Raw genomic sequence first — 21,739 nt, forward strand, 5'->3', positions numbered from 1 at the left:
AATCCAAATTCCGATCCCCATCCATACTCGTCCAACCCGTTTTCGCCCACCGAGTCAAGCTTCCAAGCGAAGTCACAATCTTCCGACTCTCTCCACACGATGCAGAGATCCTTCACCGTTGCCGCTTCTAAACCATCGAGTTCTTCCCCACTCGCCGTCTCAATCACCGGCACTCTCTCTCTCTCTCTCTCTCTCTCTCTCTCTCTCTCTCTCTCTCTCTCTCTCTCTCTCTCTCTCTCTCTCTCTCTCTCTCTCTCATTGTCCCAGACTCCCAATCACCAGGACGCCAATAACCGTGGAACCGATCCGGTTTTCACGGTCCGATTCCGGTTCGATTCTAGGGTGCTAACGGTCCGGTTCTAGTTCCAAAAATCCTAGAACCGTATGGAATGGTTCGGATCCGGTTCCACCCCAAAACCGGACCGAACTGAACCATGTGCACCCCTAATGATTAGCCTTAGGAAGTTTTTAATTGTGGGCGTTCAATCAGCACTGTATCTTGTAGTGTGGTCCACCTTAGATCTGGATCTACCTTAATTTTTGGCTCATGGCTTGCAAAACATATGAAAGGATAGATTTATTAGGGATACCAATGGTGGCCCCACCCTGCCTCCAATCCCTGGATTAAAAGCCCTGTCTCTGCACACCGATCCAACTGCAGGTGGGCCCTACTGAGATGTTCGTCTCCTGTCCATCTGTCTTAGAAGATTTTTTTTTTTTTTTTTTTAAGGCATGAGATAAACAATCGGTCAGATCCAAAACTCAAACTCAAGTGAGTCACATGGTAAGAAAAAATGAAAAGTTTTTTGGGCTAAACTGCAGTGTTTATATGTAATATGAAATATTCATAAAAGCCACACCCTGATTCATAGCTCAACTGGCAGACTGAGTGGAGATACCTCGTTTCAACACTTGAAGTCTTGGTATGGATCCCTAGCAGGGGTGGCTAACATGGAGTGTGTGTACTGACATGGGTCATTCCCAGATTGGAACGAACTCAAAGAACTAAAATTTTAGCCTCATCCAAAATTTAGGTGACCGCACTAATGTTTTCCGTCTCGTGGAAGCATGAGCATTGGATATACCACTTTTTTTGGTTCATGCTCTAAAATGGTTGGCAAAATGGATTGACTATGTGGACTTTTCCCAAATACCGTTAGGCTCTGTCTAGCTTCGGGCCCCACCACAGCCCATCTCTCTGTCACAATAGTGGTGAGCTGGTTTTTTTTTTTTTTTTTTTACACACTCCATGGTAGCGGGATTTCATCACCTATAGATACTCGAATCCTTAACCTAGTGTTGAAACTCTTGTGAGCCCTTTATCTGCAGCCGCAATCTCACGCAAGTTGGCACATGCAATTCTTACTGTGGCCCACCTTGACGTATGTATTTTATAACAATTTCATCAATCCATTTTAAGGCATTGAGCCCAGTAATGAAATATATCAAAATCTCAGTCCAGCCATATTATAATAAACAATGATAATTGAAAACCCTATTTCGGTGATGTTTATCAGCCATCCAACCCATTAACTGGATGAAGGAAAAAACATAGCAAAAAATAAAAACAACTATCAGATTGGTCAAAACAATTTTGCCCCATAATAAGTTTTTAATGGTTAATAATTATTGCTTTCTACAGTATGATTCACCTGAAATTTGGATATTTTTTAATTTTAAATCCATTCCCTAAAATGATATGGAGATATGGATGGACGGCGTGGATATAGAATAAACACATCAATGTGGGCCCTATGGTAAGTGCCGCACCGTCTTCGGTGAGGCGAGCCGCACCTAATCCGATCCCACTGACGTTGAGCTTCAAAGTGACGAGTGCTGGCCCCACTGCAGGTGGGCCTTATTGTGAAGTTAGTGGGAAATCCACCCTGTCCATACGTTTTGCAAGCTCATGTTGAAGCATGAGACCAAAAATCAAGCTAATCGAAAACTCAAGCGGCCCACCCGAAAGGAAAGAGTGGAAGGAGACTGTCTACCGTTCAAACCTTTCTAAAGCTAAACTGCAGTTTATATGTAACACAAACCGTTTATAAAGCAGCCCAATTCCCACTGAACGAACCAAAAGAATAAAAAAATTAGCTTGATCTAAAGATTCTGTGGCCCCACGCAATATTTCAAGAATGGGCATACAATCTCCACTGTTTAATGTGGAATGGCCCACGTGAGCATTAGATATGACTCATTTTTAGGGTGAGGCTTTAAAATGTCCTTGCAAAACGGATGGATGGCTTGAATTTTTCACAAACACCATGGTGGGCCCGTATGTCATCTTGTGCTAGTGTTAAGTGGATTAATAAAATTACATTATAGTGGTACGGCATGGAGCAAACCATTGATGGGATTCGGATTGAATATATGCGGTGATCCGAATGGTCTGTCGTTCATTCAAATATAAGCTCAAAGAAAACTAAATACAATATTACATTTCCCAATATTGTATCACAGCTCCATGCCGTACCACTATAATGTATCAATGGTTTGGTGGTCCAAACTCCAAAGCTCAGCAATCACCGCATATATTCAATCCGAATCCCATCAATGCTTGTATTGAATCCGGTCCCACCTCTCGGCACCAAAGTAATTACCCAGATGTACTCATCTTCATCTGCCTCTAAATCTTCCAACACTTGTGAAGTCCCCAACTTAAAGAGTGCCCTTTGCCTTCACTGTCGAATCTCCATCACGCCTTTAAAAGTGTCTTCTAAAAGTCTATAAATAAACTTTTTTTAATCTGATTTTTTGTGTGAAATAGTCCGATTTTACTTTCAAAGTATGATTAAGTATTTTATGGTTGGGATTAAAAGTACAGACATGCCTAAACTTCTAATTCCATAACCCATGTAAGTAAGGCCGACCAAATATATGTCTCAGGTGTACTACATTAGCATGTGCTTAAGGGAATGGGAAATATGATGCGTACATGCCATTACTCCACAATTTAATTATCGCAATCAATGGACTGTCACACTATAAGTGGTTGAAAATATAGATTCAACGGATAGGCCTCAATTAATAGTAGGTTCTGCCGGTCCATTCTGATCTTAATGTAGCCAGACAAATAAATGGTGTATCGATTATGGTACATGAAACACATGTTCAGTGGATGTGTTACACGTCATATATATAAAACCCTGTTGGTATACGAGATTCCAGTCCCCAAAAAAACAAAAAAAAAAACCCTCATGCATCTGGTGTACAGAGTGAAACCACATCGTCTATATGGTGGGATGTATTGTGACAGTGGAAAAGCCACATAAAATGGGCAATACAACTGTATCATGATCACAATCTTCAATTGGATGGAGAGGTTGAAAGGAATTCATGTTCCACGTCCCTAAGCAATGAATCTTTTCACGGAAAGTCCATGATTCGTCAGTCAACTCGTTTCCATACAGAGGGCTGTTCATGGTAGGATGACAGCGGAGTACACCTGTACATGCGTTGGTATGAAAATAAAAAAGGCTTCCATTTCACAACTTGAACGGCTAGGATAGGAAGTTATCTTTGAAGAGAAAATGATGAAGCCAAGGATCCATTAATGTGCGATGGTGTTAGGGGTGCACATGGAACCATAGAACCGAACCAGTTTTTGCAATCCAGCTCCGATTCGGTTATAGGGTGCAAACGGTCTGGTTCCGGTTCCAATTTTTCTAGAACCTTTAGGAATGGTTCAGTTTCAATTTCACCCCAGAATCAGACCAAACCAAACCATGTGCACCCTTAATTAATGTACTATCATGCCCTGTAATTCGGATACAAAGTGTGCACTCTTAGACCAAGTTATGATTCATGACTCATACACTAAGTGTACTCAATGATCAATCATACAGTTGCTTGAAGGCATAATTTAATTACATTATAAGTCTCATCAATTCCCTGCATCTTCAAAAGACATCAAATAGGGATCACAGGGACTACTAATATTAACCAAACAGACAGAAAGAACCGAGATAAAGTCATCCAACACAGGATGCCAGCACCAAAAACAACAAAGACACCTCCAAGGCAGCTAAAGCACCTTGAAATGCAGCCCAACCTATTGGGAATTGCGCAAAAGCAAACTCGAATTAATCAAACAAGACGAAATCAAACGTAAATAAAAGCACATAAAGAACACACGATTTTTATGTGAAAAAATTCCTTGTGGGAAAAAACAATGGCACGAAGCGATAAGTAATCCATTATTAAATGATATTACAAGAGATGAATCGACTTACCAATCCAAACAATCCCAAAATTCCTTCTCATGATCCTAACTTTTCTCTGGAACACCTAAGGAATGTCTTAACATTCACTTCAAATACTTTAATATCAATTATACTTGATACACACACACACACACCCTGCCTAGCCTCTTACAAAATCTGCTGCCTCCAAATCTAGCTAGAGCTATCTCCATAGGACAGTCCCCAAACCAGCCCTGTCCGTGGAGAGACTACTCCTAGCCTCCCAATGGAGGTCAGAGCAATTCCGCATCAGCCTGTCCTCTGCACCTGAGCTTCCTGTTTGGGCTAAGATATCTGCTCCTGCATTATATTCGCTGAACGTATGAACAAACCGGCAATTGATGCCCATGATCTCCCAGGTTTTCTCGCGATGACCCATCAATGTTTAGTTTCACCCACCCTTCTATTGGTGCCAAGCATTTAAGCAGCTTTAGGCTTTTTGTAATTTTCCTTGGGCATGAACTTCCCCCACCACTCTTCTATCAATGGACATCTGCTGTCATCCGGCATCATTTGAGCTAGCTTCCTGAGCCAGCATATGATTTTGGAGATCACGAACTCTGATTGAATGAGTTTATCTTCAAACGTTCTTGGATTCTTTGCCATCCAGATTTCCCATACAACAGGTCGATTCCCCTAAGCCGTTTGATTGTTGATGCCTCACTAGCCCCACTGGCCCATGTTCGAATTACTATATCAAATTTATCTTAGCCCAACTCAAAGCTCAAACCAATCGCAAGCGCTCCTTTTCAAATGTATCTGGTTTGTTTTCAAACTGTCACTACCTAAAGCAGACTTCCCATTCTAATAAATCCAAAACGCCGCCCATCATTATTCTTCATACGATGGCTTGTGATTACTTACAGAAAAAAAAAAAAATGGATTCTCAAACATTTTGCATTAAAATTGAAAAAATAAAAATAAAAAAAATCTTCTTTTTAGTATCCTCATCAAATCGGTGGTGGTGGCTATTGATGTAGATCATCTTATTGATGGATCACCTCTTGAATCGGACACATCCAGAAAATCTCATTCAGGCATTGCAACTTAGCGATTCAAGTGCATAATCTCATTCATGATTAGCTCCTCTGAGTGGAAGCCAAATCAGATCCACTACTGAGTTTCCCAGTGAGTCAGCTCAAAATCTCACCACATTGCCAATCCGCAAGTTTTGAAACTGTGTTCAAGAGACTAGTTCATTGGTTGATTAGCCTAGATTTCCATACGGTATCCGCCAACTTGGCAGTTGCTATTCATTAAACACTTGATGGATATTTTAACAAAATTAAAAAAAAAAAACTATCAACCCGCTACGTGCTGATTAATCCAAGAACTAGGCTATCAACGTCACACCTAAAAAGATTTTTTTTTTTTTTTTTAAATGAATCAATAAAGGAATAGCATGAGGATATGAATCCTGGGGAGTGAAGGAGAGTGATTTGAGATCTCAAAAACGTGAACAGGGATGCAACTTACATCGAATGGAAACTAATACAATATAGGTGGGCCTCCAAACCAGTTCCACAATGACCCACACGTGCACCTACTATGGCCCAAGGACCAAACACTTTACACAATATTACATAGATCATACGTTTCTAAAAAACAAATAACAAATATAACTTTCTCAAATACAAGACGATCAACTCCCTTGTGATCAAAAGAATGGGATATCATTCATTTAAATATAAACTAAAAGAAAACCAAAGACAGTATACATTTCCCTACACTGTTATCAGGGCTTCATTAAAGATTCCCTACCAGTTTATAATCTTAATTCTCACACCGGTGTATCACCTTGCTTTAATACTCCAGACTCCAAAGCTCAGCAATCACCGCATATATTCAATCCGAATCCCATCAATGGTTGTATTTACTCCGGTCCCACCTCTCGGCACCAAAGTAACCCAAATGTACTCATCTTCATCTGCCTCTAAATCTTCCAACACTTCTGAAATCCCCAACTTAAGAGTGCCCTTTTCCTTCCCTGTCGAATCTCCCTCATTCCTCACTAACCTTACACCACTGCGCATGTTGACATACGTTCCTGCAAACTCTCGAGACTCAGGTCCTGTGGTGGTTTCATCAACCACATTGACAAAGACATCAAACTTCACATATGTGTCCTTCTTAACATCAATCCCATACACGACTAAAACCTCTTCTTCTTCCTCTCTCTCTCTTTTGCTTCTGTGAATCTTAGGCCTAGAGACCTTAGTCCTTATGGTAGTGTCGAGGGTGCGACCCTCCAGACCAAAGTCTGGAGACAAGGTGTGACTCAGCAGTTGCGACCCGTTCTGGGTCTCTCTCATCTTCAATATGTTGCGTGCAATTTTGGGAGAAATGGACGGCTTAGGGCGGGCATTGAGCCAAGGAAGGTCCACCTCCTGGTAAGTATACCTGAATTTAGTCATATCCAAGGTATCCCGTATCTTGATCCGGACAAGTTGGGCATTCTCATCATGGAAGTAGAAGTAAGAGTCGAGCCACTCCGGATCTTCAAACTCAAGCCGGTTCCCTCTTAGCCCCTTCCAGACGTTCCACAGTCGGTCGATGTTTGCATGGTGAGCATAGAAGACAGGGTCACGTGCAGCCGAGTAGAACGCACCCATGTTCTCCCTTTCGGGTTGCAGATTGCTTCCGACCCAAGAGTGCAACGTGTCGTGGGGAGCAATCTCAATTGTTCCTGGCGACATGCAGTAGCCCTCCTTACCGGCTTTGTACTTGCAGCCCATAAAGAGTTCAGGCTTCTTTGCACCAGAAACCATTTGAGTGTACAAGAAAGCAAGGTTGGTGGATATTTGGTTCTCAGGCCCAAGACCGCTCTCCTTTTTGTGGTAGCTGACGTCGGCGACTCGGGGTGGGAGGTGAGAGGGATCCCGGTCCTTATCAACGAAAGATCCATTCAAGTACATACTGGGGAAAACCATGCCTATAGGGGCATCCCAATTCCAGTAAGGCAACGCGAAGGTGTCATCTCCCATGAATTTCGCAAGCATCCGCTCATGGAAGTAGATCATGGCTCGATGCCAAGGGAAGAATAGCCATGAATTGTGGATCTTGAGAAGGGATGTTGAATTGATTTGGTTATAGGCCCCGGTGCAATAGATGCAGTGCATGTTTGCTTGGCGGTTAAAGCTACGTGGGTCGTCGTAGCTGAGTTTCCTCATGATTGAGACGGCCCTCTCGTACTTGGCAATATACTCTTCATCGACAAGGTAGGTAGGACGACGGATACGCATCGGTGAGGAAGGGCTAGGGAACTGGAAATCTATGACAGACTCCTCCGATTCTGGTTTTGGGGGGCAACAGAAGACTGGCCTATCGGCATCTGTAAGTGAATTATGACAACTGCTTAGGTTAGCAATCACAAGAGTGGTGCTGGTTTTATTAGGCTCACTGCTGCTGGAAAACCATCCTCCATTCACACCAAACACGGTGCTCCTGAGCCATTCAAATGCTGGAGACATGTAGACTGCAGAGCTCTTCTCTTCATCCAAGCCTCTTAATTCCCTATACATTTCAAAAAAATAAAGATAAAAAGCCAGAGAAGATGCCAAGAAAGGATGACTGATGAGCAGTTAATGAAATTTAAATGAAGGCTATGATGATGATAGATGCAAATCAATTCACCTACATGAGCCTGCGTTAATAGCAATACAGGGATTTGCACCACTAATGGCTGTACATGGATTTTAATTTTTTTTTATCCATTCGATTCATTAAAATAAGGCCTTAGGACTTTCTAATGATTCCATTTATTTGTGTAAAATCTACTCCGTCTATTAGCCCAAGGGCAAAGATCAGCCGATCAACGGCTCAGGTGAGCTACACGAGAGGGTTAATTGAGGACACCGACTCCAACCATAGCTTAGTACGTGGAGCCCACCACAGTTTCCATCTTCTATCTAACTTGCTCATCAGTCGCGTCTCACAAGGATGAAAGGACAATCCAAAAAAGTAGGTTTTTTATTCTAGAATTACTTGGGTCGAACCATGTGAATTTAAATGGTCCAGTCATTATTTTACCTTGTTCTCGGTGTGGCACACCTGAGTTTGGGTTGGACCATAGCCCAGATAATTTTGGGCTAATGCATTAAAATGAAATGAATAAACCGATGGACGGTGGTATAAAGCATATACATCTCGGTGGGCTCCACAGAGCCTGGGAGATCCCTGATGATATGGGCCGCAGGAAATCCGCGTCGGGTCCATCAGGTCAACATCATGATAAGAAAACACGCCTGGTTGGTCCTAAAGTCAATAGATTTTTAGCTGATAGATAGTTTTCTACTTTTTGAAAGTGGTGGGACCTCATCCATGGTAAACGTGGCGCAACCGCACGTATGTCTCTCCAGATTTTTCTGAACCACAGGTTTATATTTTGCATGGATCATGGCCCAGAGATTACTCCCACTGATCAAACAATCCTAACCATCTAATTGGAAGGTGTCGAGATGAGCGGTTAAAATAAAATGATTCATGGCCCATCATCAACTATCAAAATTAGACGGTTAAGCTCGTTCAATGAATTTTAAATTTTGGAGATTCTAGATTGATGTTCGTAAAGGGCACGTTTATGTTGAGTGGGACACGATAGCTAATGATTAAAAAAAAATTAAATAAATAAATAAATAACGGGTGAATTATCAAGGCGGCTACCATTGGCTGTCCATTTCAGTTGTAGCTTTATGAGCCCCTACGTGTATCACACACCACCAACTTAACTGGTGTGGGTACGTGTCGTGCGACGACGAGCGCTGACGCTCCTCATCTCCGAGTTGTACGAACGAGTCAAAGTAGATCAAAGCTTACATGGCCCATTCAACACCGTTCATCCATTGTTCCAGATCATTTTATATATTGATCCAAAAAATTAATCATATTTAAAGTTCAAGTGGACTACATTACAAATAACAGTGGAGACAATAATTCTCATTGTAAAAACAGTTATAGGGCTCACCATGATATTTATTTTCCATCCAATCTATCTGGGAAAACAAATATCATATTGATGCAAAATTTATGTGACCCCAAAGGGTTTCAATGGTAGGCGTTCAATCCCCCACTGCTTTTTACAGTGTGGTCCACTTAATCTATGGATGTGTCTTATTTTTAGTCTCGAGGCAAAGGTCAAGTTCGCCAAATGAACCGACGGTTTAGATATAACACATACCTCATGATCGGACCCAGGTAACTTGGTGACGTGAACACACCACCCACGTCAGTGGTTTGTGGTACACAAGCCAATACGCTTCCGATACAAACACGCCCAACGAACAAAATGTACCGTACAGTTCATGTTTGGAAAGGAGACACTAACTCGTTTCACAAGTTCTAAGCGTAATTTTAAGCCGAAGAGCCGATGGGGCCCACCTTTATGTATGTATGTGATCTATGCCATCCATCCGTTCTGCAAGCTAATTTTTGGCCATGAACCAAAAAATGAGCTAGATCCGAATCGCATGTGGGCCTTAGGAAAGTTTCAATTGTGGGCGTCAATATCCCCACTCCTTGTTTTGGTGTGGTCCACTTGTATTTGTGATCAGCCTCAATTTCTTTTTCTTTTTTCCCTCATGGCTTAAAATGATGTGACAAAATGGATGGACAGTGTAGATAAAACAGATACATCATGGTGGGGCCCATAGATCACCGACGAGTAGCAACTTGGTCTTGGCAAGGTCATATGCAATCAGTAGAGGTGGGTATCGGACGCCTCGATCCGGCTAACTCGACTCGTCCAACTCGTTCAGATCCGACTCGACCCGTACTGAATGGGTGAGTCAGTCCGAACCGAATAGACTTCAGTCAATCCAAACTCAAACCGAGTCGAGTTCGAGTTACCTAGTAACTTGACTCGAAACTCGATCCGATTAGACCTGAGTCAATCTGAAACCCGACTCTCTAACCTTACCCGCTGTACCCTACCCCGACCTGATCCCAAAATCTCTCTCTTAATTCCTCCCTCATCATCCTCATCTTCCAAGCTCGACCTCTATCTCTCCCTCCCTCATCCTCCTCATCTTCCAAGCCCAACCTGTCTCTCTCCCTTCCTCGTCCTCCTCATCTTCCAAGCCCGACCTCTATCTCTCTCTCCCGCATCCCCTCCAGCTTCCAAGCTCAGCCTCTCTCTCCCTCCCTCATTCTCCTCATCTTCCAAGCCCGGCAACCACCCACCACCATTACCCTCCTCCTCCTCCTCCTCTCTACTCTCTCAGTCTCTCCCTCCCTCATCTCTCAATCCAACTCGGTGCCAACTTGACCCGACTCGGAACTTCTGACCGGATCGGACTCAGTCCAAATCAGTCCAGGCCAGACCGGATTCAGATCGAATCAGGCATGCTAGACTCGGTATCGAGTCAGATCGAGTTGGAGTCACGCCTATTTCAAAACCGGATCAAGTCGAGTCAGCCCTAACTAAGTCCGACTCAACTCGATGCCCAGCTTTAGCAATCAACTTCCGCCCGTTCTCAGACAAGTGATGTTAGCGAGAAAGCCACCCCAATGATTTGTAATCTCATTTCAAGGTATGGGCCCAACAATGATGATATTACAAAGCTGAAGTGGGCCACACAGCATGAAACAGTGGGGATTGAACACCCACAGTTGAAAGTACCTTTGGATCATCCTCTGACCCAAATTATCTTTTTTGGCCCGTGCCTTAAAAAGAGATGAAAAAACGAAAAGGGATTGGCTACTCCCCTGCCAATGGCCAATGTCTACTGGTCGGTGCTCCGCAGGCCCCACCATGATATGTGTTTCATGAATGTGGTCTACCCATTCTTCCGTATCATTTCATGGTATGAGCCCAAAAATAAGGTTGATACAAATCTTAAGTGGACTGCACAGTGTTGATTGAACGCCCACCATTAAAAACTTCTTGGGGCCACGAGTTTTGGATTAAGCTGATATATATATATATATATATATATATATATATATATATATATATATATATATATTTTCCCTTCATCCAAATCTGTATGACCTAATCAGGTTTGATGTCAAATAACCATTACAGTGGGCCCCAGTAGGTTTTTAATAGTGGAAATTCTATCACTACTGTTTTCCCATGGTGTAGTCTACCTATTTAAATCTACCTTATTTTTTGGCATCAAGTCCTAAAATTATCTTTCAAAATGGATGGACGGCGTGGATAAATACATACGCCATGGTGGGTCCGCATAGCACCGACCACTAGCCACCTGGCTGGTGGCGGCGTGACCAGTCAAACCGCGTGTATTTCTCACAAAAAATAAAGGTCCCCCACTACCGTCGGACGCTGATTGCGTACTGAGTAACTCAGTACCCTTAGCGTACTGAGTAAACCCTGTGGGGCCTACTGTCATTCATTCATTTCATCCCTTCCGTCCATCCATTTTACCAGATAATTTTAGGGGTTTAACCCAAAAAATGAAGGATATCAAAAACTCAAAAGGAACACGCCGCATGAAAAAGTGTGAATTGAACATCTACCATTGAAAAGTTCTTGAGGGCCACAGAACTTTTAGATCAACCTTATATTTGTTTTTTCCCTTCATCCATGTCTTTATGATCTTATGAACGGTTGGATGACAAATAAACACCACAGTGGGCCTTAGGAATGTTTCAATGGTGGAAATCAATACTTCCACTGTTTCCCGTGGTATGCTCCACTTGAGCTTTTGATATCTTTAAATTTGGTCTCAACCCCTAAAATGATCTGGAAAAACGGATGGACGGCGTGGATAAACTACATGCATTCACGTGGGCCAGTACGCCATCCGATTCCACTACCGTCGCTGGCGTCTGCGGTTGCCAGATCAGCTCATCTTAGATTCCGCGTAGGTGAATTGACTAACCGCGAATTAGGTACGCCCCCCACCGAACCCAAGACGGTGCAGCTCTTACCGTGGGGTTTGATTTATGTATTTTATATCCACACCCTCCATCCATTTTTCTAAATTATTTGAGGGATGAGCCTAAAAAAGGAAGAAAATATGGTGGACCATACTACAGAAAACAGTGGTGATAGAACGCCCAACCATTAAAAACTTCCCAAGGCTCACCCTAATGTTTATTTGCCATCCAACCTTTGATAAGTTCATACAAATATAAGAGCCCATTAGGGAGGGTGGATTTGGAACCTGGATTCAAAATCAATGCTAATCCAAAAGTAAATATGCATAATACATTTATTAGGTTTGAATTTAATTACTAAATCAACTTTAATATCTCTAATTAGTGATCGAATATAATGTTTGATACAATGGTTGTAATAAGCCTGTTGAAATATATACTTTACACGAAAATGATGAAATTCTAAGTCTTACATGGACCCAAGCACAAGATCATGTCCAAGTAGCTAACCGTTGATTTGCATGGTCAATGTTTGGACCACATTGATCATTATATTAAAGTAATTATAATGATGCAATTGATAATGCAATTGATAATCTACTTATTTTGAGATATCATTAGTTGGTCATGTGTCCAACAAATTAATAGTCTAGTGATACACATGTTACACATGCAACTCTTGAAAAGATTTTAGATGTTATCCAAATTTTAACTGTGGATGCCAAACTCATATTTGAGATTTGAAATTGCCTGGATTTGAAACCCCAATTACTTTATAGTGCCAAAGAACCAGGGAATTTTAAACCCCTTCAAATCCCCCTAAATCCATTGTGCAAACCCCTTCAAAAATATATAAACTTAATCTAAAATTTTTGTGACTTACTAATGATCAATCACCACGGATTCATATGCTATGTTCCATGTGAGAATGGAATCTTATTCATTTTTGTGCTCCTATTCTAAAATGATTGGGCAAAACCGATGTACGGTGTGGATATGTAATACACATATCAAAGTGTGCCGCACCTGCGTGGGTAAGGCCGGTGCCGGTCGGCCAAGTTTCTTTAAATATTTCAAAACTGAGCCGATTTAGTGAACGGTTATATGAAAATGACACACCAGAAAACAACTGAGGCGCTATCATGTGGTACAGAGCTTCTGTGGGACTTACGTCAACTGTGTGTTCGATCCACGCGGCTCATCGTATTCTGGCCCTCATTCTCACCGTAGAAACCGAAAATAAAACCGATACAAAATGTAGGTATGCCACAATATATAGAACATTGTAAAATCATGCCCGAGACATCTAAATTCACGTTTTGTGGCCCACCTGAGTTTTGAAATGGCCTGAGTGTTTTTTTTTTTCCTTTCGATCCTGGTGGGTTACATAAGATGAATAGATTAAGATGGCATGTACACAAGACAGTGTCCCTGGAAAACAGTGCGGAAGGTTTTATTGGTCATGCATCCCCTCCCAACGTCTCCTTGAGTAGTGTGGACCACCTGAGCTTCTAGTTGGTTTGATTTTTAGTCCCATGGTTTAACATCAAAGGGCGTATCGAATGGATGGGGTGGATCTGATGCAAAATTGGCGTGGCCCCACAACAACCCCAGTGTCATATGAGCGCACCTCAAAAATAATTAGTAAAAGATGAGAAGTCGGAGGAGGAATTAATACAGGTTTATTTCTCTTCCCTACTCTGCTTAAACTGATTAAAAAAAAAAAGCTAAAGAAATGAATGGAGATGAAAGACATACCCCTCTATGTGGGAGCCGTGAAGGAGTAGAGTTGCAGAGAAGCCAAGGGTCACCAAAACGAAAGCGAGCAGGACCGTTGAGAACCAGAGCTTCGATCCCATGATGGAAGCTACCCCCTCACTTGATGGAAAGGAGGATGTGGGGAAAATGAGAGACCCATGTTGCCCCTTTATAAAGATGTAGAACATGATCCCTACCTACCACCGGAAGCGGATTGGCTGGTGTTCCACACACCGGCGATATAGCTCGTGTGGGTATGTGTCGCGCGAATACGAGCGCTTACGCTCCTCGAGCTCTGTGTTGTACGAACGGTTCAAATGAGATCAAAGTTACATGGGTCTTAAAATGATGTATTTATTATATCTACACCGTTCATACATTTTTCGAGATCATTTTAGAGCAAGAGTTAAAAAATGAGTCATATCCAAAGCTCAAATGGACCACATCACAAATAGCAGCGGGATAATGATTCTCACCGTTAAAACATTCGTAGGGTCCACTGTAACCGTTATTTTCCATCCAATCCAATCTGTTCGTAAGGTCACACAGATACAGATGAAGAGATAAAATAAATATCATAATAATCCAAAACGTCTATGACTCCCGAACGGTTTCAATGTAGGCGTTCAATCCTCGACTAATTTTTGCAGTAGGGTCAATTTGTTCTTTTGATCTGTCTTATTTTATTTTATTTTGCTCAAAACTAACAACGACTTTGCTAAATGGAAGGGCTGTTGGGATATAACACATAGGGGACCCACAGAACTTGCTGACGTCAACACATAGCCACACACCAGCCAATCTGCATTCCCTTCTACTCTCTCTCACCCATTTGTCGTTTGAAACACGTGGATGTTTCTCACTTTAAGACCAGCCCCAGAGTTTGATCAGGGCAATAATTGAAGGTTAGGTATGAACATCCAAGGAGACATTTTACTTATCCAAGATGATGGACCCCAACCAATCAGAGGCTCCGATCTCTCACACGTGTGAGATAAAGTCTCTCTTGTAATTTTCGCTCACTACATTAAAAGATGAGAAATTTACGACTGTAGACCCCACCTTTTATCCATTGGATATTCTTGAAACAATACAATCTTAACATACTCACTTAGACCTCCTCGTACGGACAACAAATTCCAGGACGAAAATACCCCTCCTTTTCACATAAACGGATTCGCTACTGCGCCTGCCAACTGCCAATGGCGGATTGTCGTGGTCTGTGGGCCCCACCATGGTTTATGCTTTTCATCCTCCGGATCATTTTATGGTATGGGACAAAAAATGAGGTATATCCAAATCTTAAATGTACCACATTATAGGAAACAGTGTTGAATGAGCGTCAACCATTAGAAATCCTCCCCCGTCTAAGTTGGGGCCCATTGTGATGTTTGTGAGAAATCCTCCCCATCTAAGTTCATTCATAGGGTCACAAAGACCTGGATGAAGAGGAAAAACAAATTTCATAATGATTCAAAACTTTATTAACCCCTGAGAGGGTTTCAATGGTAGACGTTCAATTCCCCACTGCCTTTTACAGTGTGGTCCACTTGATAGTTAGATTTATCTTCTTTTTTTTTTTTTTCTCAAACCTTAATATGAGCTCACCAAATAGATGGACGGTTTGGATATAACACAGACATTATGATGGGACCCACGAAAACAACTTAACAAATTTTTTTTTTTTTAAATGGCACAGACGGCCGCGGCACTACCGCCGGCTGTCTGGTAGTTTTTATTTTTTTTATTTTTTTTAACAAAGAAAACTTTTTCTCTCCTACATTTTTCTCTAATACATAATTATGTAAATATGTATATATAAGTATATAAAAATATTTTTCTATCTTTTAATTCATTTCTTTGTCTATTTATTAAACAAGCACACCCCCATGCACTCACACTAGTGGAATTTCACCACGTATGGATACTCGAACACTTGACCGGGTGTTAAAACTCCTAAGAGTCCACCACCTGAGTAAGAGTAAAAATCCTAAACTAGCGGGGGAAGCATGAAAATTAGTGGGGCAAGCATTTAAATGAGTGAGGCAAGCATGAAAATCAGTGGGGCAAGCATGAAAATGTGCGGGAGAAACTAGAAAATCAGCGAGGCAAACTGAAATATGAGCAGGGCAAACTAGAAAAACAGCGAGGGAAACATGAATTGAGCGGGAGAAACTAGAAAATCAGCGGGGGAAACATGAAAATGAGTGGGGGAAACTAAAAAATCAGCGGAAGAAACATGAAAATGAGTGGAGAAAATTAGAAAATCAGTGGGGCAAACTAGAAAATCAGCTGGGCAAACATGAAATTGAGCAGGATAAACTAGAAAATCAGCGGGAGAAACATGAAAAGAGCGGAGCAAACTAGAAAAACAACGAGGCAAACTGAAATATGAGCAAGACAAACTAGAAAATCAGCGGGGGAAACATGAAAAGCAGCGGGGCAAACTAAAAAATTAGCGGGAGAAACATGAAAAGCAGCGGCAAACTGAAATATGAGCAGGGCAAACTAGAAAAACAGTGAGGCAAACTAGAAAATCAGCGGGGAAAACATGAAAAGCAGCGGGGCAAACTAGAAAATCAGTGGAGGAAACATGAAAAGCAGCGGGGCAAACTAGAAAAACAGCGAGGCAAACTAAAATATGAGCAGGGCAAACTAGAAAATCAGCGGGGAAAACATGAAAATCGGTGGGGGAAACATGAAAAGCAGCGGGGCAAACTAGAAAATCAGCGGGAGAAACATAAAAAGCAGCGGGGCAAACTAGAAAAACAGCGAGGCAAACTGAAATATAAGCGGGGCAAACTAGAAAAACAGCGAGGTGAACTGAAATATGAGCGGGGCAAACTAGAAAATCAGCGGAGGAAACATGAAAATCAGCCAGGGGAACATGAAAAGCAGCGGGGCAAACTAGAAAATCAGCTGGAGAAACATGAAAAGCAGCGGGGCAAACTAGAAAAACAACGAGGCAAACTGAAATATGAGCTAGACAAACTAGAAAATTAGTGGGAGAAACATGAAAATCAGCGAGGGAAACATGAAAAGCAGCGGGGCAAACTAGAAAATCAGCGTCCCTTTTTCTATATTTAGAATGGTTTATAACAGTTCCATCCATTTTAAGAGATCATTTTAGGACATGAGACCAAACATGAGGTGGATCTAAAACTCAAAGTGGGCTACACAAGAGATGAGAAATCCACACCGTCTATTTTTCTATATTTAGAATGGTTTATAAAAGTTTCAAATTTGGAACAACTTAAAACCATTCTTAAATCAAAGATAGAACCATTCTAAATTCGTAATTTTGGTGTAGTGACAAAATTATCTGTATACCAAGAGTCATACTAGGAGGCCCTTATCTCTCTTTTAAGATTTTACAAACACCTATATGCAACTGTTGGAAAGAAACCTCATTTTTCATGACATGCTCTCTTTAGTCTTTTTCTTCCCTCGTCAATATAACAAATCCATGATACACAAACTCAATTACAACAAGCTACCTGCCGACAAGTTCACAAAACCATGATCCCTATATCTTGGAATGTTAGCATGGAAATTTCGTTGTAGAACATCAATCCAAGCTGTAAATATGGACTCTTTTAACTGAGCCCACTTGAGGATTTACCAATTTTTCCAAAAGGAATCATAAGGTCCATGCCCAACTATGCAAGTTTGATGGATCTAACTGTGACAACACCCCAAACTCACATAGATTTTAAAGTTGCTACCCTCAAACCTTAGACACTTCTTTAGTTGAACGTTGACCATTACATAGTTTTATGCCACTAATTAGAACATTAAGATTATCCTATTGAAATTTTTTATACTACTCTTTTCGAAATGAGACTGAACAGACCAGTCCAAATCATGGATGGACGATGTGGATTCCTCACAAACATCACAGTGGGCCCCACCTAACATCCCAACTTCCTCCAAAAGTCTCTCATAATCTGTGCTTGACCTCAAATCACAAACCGTTCTCTCGCCCCAAACCCTCAACTCTTGTTCTCCCTCTCGCTACGCCTCAAAGCCCCGAAGCCCCAAACCCTCTCTCTCTCTCTCTCTCTCTATTGGCATTTTTCAGGCATTTTCTTTATATGAGCATTGATTTGTTTTCATTTTCTCTCGAAATTGAGAGATTTTTCTTTGCTATATTCGATTTTCAACTGATGAAACCCTCTTCTCTCTCTCTCTCTCTCTGTGGGGTGAATTTTCTCTCATTTTCAAGTTTGCCCCGTTGATTTTCTAGTTTGCTCCACTCATATTTCAGTTTACCCCGCTCATTTTCTAGTTTGCCCCGCTCATTTTCATGCATGTCCCACTCATATTCATGATTGCCCCGCTCATTTTTCATGCTTGCCCTGCTCATTTTCATGTTTCCCCCGCTGATTTTCTAGTTTGCCTCGTTCATTTTTATGTTTCCCTTGCTGATTTTCTAGTTTCCCCCGCTCATTTTCATGTTTCCCTCGCTTTTTTTTCTAAAAGAAGGGCGATGCCCCTAAAACTTTTGATAAATGAACAGACGATGTACAAGGAACATTTTCAAGTGGGCTCCACAAAAAACATTGGGCCTCACCTATCATATCTGCTATTCAGAGAAAGAGAAACAAGAAAAAACATGTCAAGCTGCCCCTCAATGGGCATAAACACTACCAGGAAGACACCACCTTACTCACCAACAACACAGAGGCAAATCCGACTCCTCTACTCTTCGACCTTCTTAAAATCCCACGAGCCGAAGCGACCATTCTCCCTACCTACAATATTTCACTTATACAAACCAACCAGCTGCCACACCTTCCCATCTAGCCCTCCCAACTTTTGACCATAGACCATAGTCTGCTGCTATGATCACACATCCAAGACCCTAAACCAACCTTAGCGACAACACCTCCAAGGGAAGGCCCACCACAACAATACATAGGCAGCATCCACTAGAAGAAGTAGAGAAGATAGACTGAAGCAGAGAATCATAAAATTGAGCAGGGAAAACTAGAAAATCAACGGGGCAAACTAGAAAAATCAGCGGGGCAAACTGAAAAATGAGCGAGGCAAACTAGAAAATCAGCGGGGCAAACTAAGAAATCAGCAGAGGAAGCATGAAAATCACATTGAATGTATGTAGTATATCCACGCCGTCCATCCATTTTTCCATCTAATTTTAGCGGTTTAGCCCCAAATTAAACCATATCAAAAGATCAAGTGGATCACACCATGGGAAACAATGGGCATAATGATTTCCACCGTTGAAACCATAATGGGCCCAATAGTGATGTTTATTTGTTATTAAACCTATTCATAAGATCATACAGACATGGATTAATAGAAAAAACAATTATAAGCTTGATCCAAAACTTCTGTAGCCCCTAAGAAATGATCAACAATAGAAGTTCAATTCAAAATTTCATTTAGTGTGGTCCATTTGAACATTGGATAAGTTTAGATTTATTGGCTCAAGCCATGAAAATATCTGTTAAGTTCGCCCCGCTGATTGTCTAGTTTGCCCGGTTGAATTTCATGTTTGCCCTGCTCAATTTCATGTTTGCCCCACTGATTTCCTAGTTTGCCTTACTGATTTTGTAGTTTGCTCCGCTAATGTTCTAGTTTGCCCCGCTAATTTTCTAGTTTCCCTCGTTGATTTTCTAGTTTGCCTCGCTGATTTTCTAGTTTGCCTCGCTGATTTCATAGTTTGCCCCGCTGATTTTCTAGTTTGCCCCACTGATTTTCATGTTTGCCCCGCTGATTTCATAGTTTGCCCCACTGATTTTCTAGTTTGCCCCGCTGATTTTTTAGTTTGCCCCACTGATTTTCTAGTTTACCCCACTGATTTTCTAGTTTCCTCCGCTCAATTTCATGTTTGCCCCTCTGAATTTCTAGTTTGCCTTGCTTAATTTCATGTACGGTTAAAAGTTGGGTAGGTTCAACCCGACCGACCTATGACCGACCTGACATTAGATTAGGCTCGGGCAGGATATATCAGGTCCGATCTCAAGCTTGGGCTATACAAACACCAACCCGAACCCAATCAATATATTAGTTACTTATAAATTATAATTGAGTGTCGATTGTATGTGTAGAAGGTACACTGGTAATGTCGGGTCTCATTCATCCACATCATTTCCAAGGACTTAAGCTAACAAGATATGTCAGATTTCTCTCTCCCAATTAGACATGTATACACTCGACCAACCCAATCAACTCATCGAGCCCTCTTGGGTTGGGCTTGGGTTGAGAATTCCCAACCCAAGATTGGGTTGGGTTAAGTCAAGGTTTAGGTATAGGAACCTTGGGTTAGGTTAGGGTTGAGCACCAACCCGAACCAACCGGCTCGACTTTCAGCCCTAATTTCATGTTTGTCTTGCTCAATTTCATGTTTTACCCGCTAAATTTCTAGTTTTCCCCACTCAATTTCATGTTTGCCTCGCTCAATTTCATATTTGCCCAGCTGAATTTTCAGTTTGACCGCGTGATTGAAATTGACCGTGAACTGAATGAAATGGATTTTCGACCATCGATCCGATGGAATCTTAGAAAATAACTAGGTTGGTTGGCTTAATTAGCTTCTCCTACCCCAAAATCATATGTGATACGTTAAGTAAATCATTCTAGTTTAGGAGATATGCTTGTTAAATAAATAGACAAAGATATGAATTGAAAGATAGGAAAATATTTTTATATACTTATATATACATATTTACTTAATTATGTATTAGAGAAAAATGTAAGGGAGAAAAAGTTCTCCATGTATATAAAAATTAAAAAAAATAATAAAAAAAAAAGTCGGACTGTTGCCACACTATTGCCGATTTGGCAGCGTAGGCAGACTGCGCAGCCGCAGTCTGTGTTTTTGTTTTTTTTGCTATGTTGCTTTTGTGGGTCCCATCATGAGGTCTGTGTTATATCTAAACCGTCCATCTATTTGGCGAGCTCATATTAAAGCTTGAGACGAAAAATAAGATAGATCTAACTATCAAGTGGACCACACTGTAAAAGGTAGTGGGGAATTGAACGTCTACCATTGAAACCCTTTTAGGGGTTATAGAAGTTTTGGATCATTATGAAATTTATTTTTCCTCTTCATAAAGACCTTTGTGACCTTATGAATAGATTGGATGGAAAATAAATGTCATGGTGGGCCCTACAAAATTTTTAAAGGTGAAAATCAATTTTCCCGCTGCTCTTTGTGGTGTGGTCCAGTTGATCTTTGGATATGATTTTTTTTTTTTAGGATAATGCTCCGAAATGATCTCGAGATATGGATGAACGTTGCGGATATAATAAATACATAGCTGTGGGGCAATGTAACTTTGATCTCTTTTGAGCCATTCGTACAACTCTCGGTTGGAGGAGCGCCAGCGCTCATCTTCGAAAGGAAGGCGGGGGTATTTTCGTCCTGAAATTCCGACTCCATACGAGGAGGTCCAAGTGTGTATTCTAAGCTTGTATTGCCTCCAAAAAACCGCTGGATAAAAGGTGGGGTCCACAGTCGTAAATTTCTCTAAAAAGATTAATGCTACTTGCTGCCATCATTTTCATTCCATTAAACCGGAAACGGATTGCCTACTCCCCCTGACACCAGCCCCGGAGCTGGTGGTCGGTGCTCTGTGGGCCCCACCATGATGTATGTGTTTCATCCATTCCGTTCATCCATTTTAAAATATCATTTTATGTCTTTATCCCAAAAATGAGAGGGATATAAATCTCAAATGGATCACACCACAGGAAAAAAATAGTGATTGGATATCCATCATTTAAATCCTCCTAAGGCCTAATATACTGTTTATTTGAAATCCAATCCGTTTATTAGGTCATAAAGACCCAGATGAAGGGTGAAAACAAAGATCAACTTGAACCAATACTTTTATGGCCCCCAAAAACTTTTTAATGGTCGAAGTTCATTC

General features: G+C 41.4%; 1 protein-coding gene across 3 annotated transcripts in view; it reads right to left on the bottom strand.

Moving 5' to 3' along the window:
• The window catches only part of LOC131234322 (aureusidin synthase-like), a 72,206-nt gene extending 58,170 nt beyond the window's left edge, over window positions 1-14,036 (bottom strand). Inside the window, exons 1-2 of one of the 3 annotated variants that reach the window (XM_058231116.1) lie at window positions 13,842-13,996; window positions 5,692-7,757 (exon numbers count right to left, since the gene is read on the bottom strand). In XM_058231116.1, coding sequence (XP_058087099.1) covers window positions 6,077-7,757; window positions 13,842-13,942 — 1,782 coding nt within the window. In that variant the 5' untranslated portion in view covers window positions 13,943-13,996 and the 3' untranslated portion in view covers window positions 5,692-6,076. Of the gene's footprint in view, window positions 1-5,691; window positions 7,758-13,841 lie in introns of those variants that run through there. The other 2 variants (XM_058231118.1, XM_058231117.1) reach the window with 2 other exon arrangements.
• Between the last annotated feature and the right edge of the window lie 7,703 nt (window positions 14,037-21,739).

Source organism: Magnolia sinica, chromosome 19, assembly GCF_029962835.1.
Source record: "Magnolia sinica isolate HGM2019 chromosome 19, MsV1, whole genome shotgun sequence".
Lineage (NCBI taxonomy): Eukaryota > Viridiplantae > Streptophyta > Magnoliopsida > Magnoliales > Magnoliaceae > Magnolia > Magnolia sinica.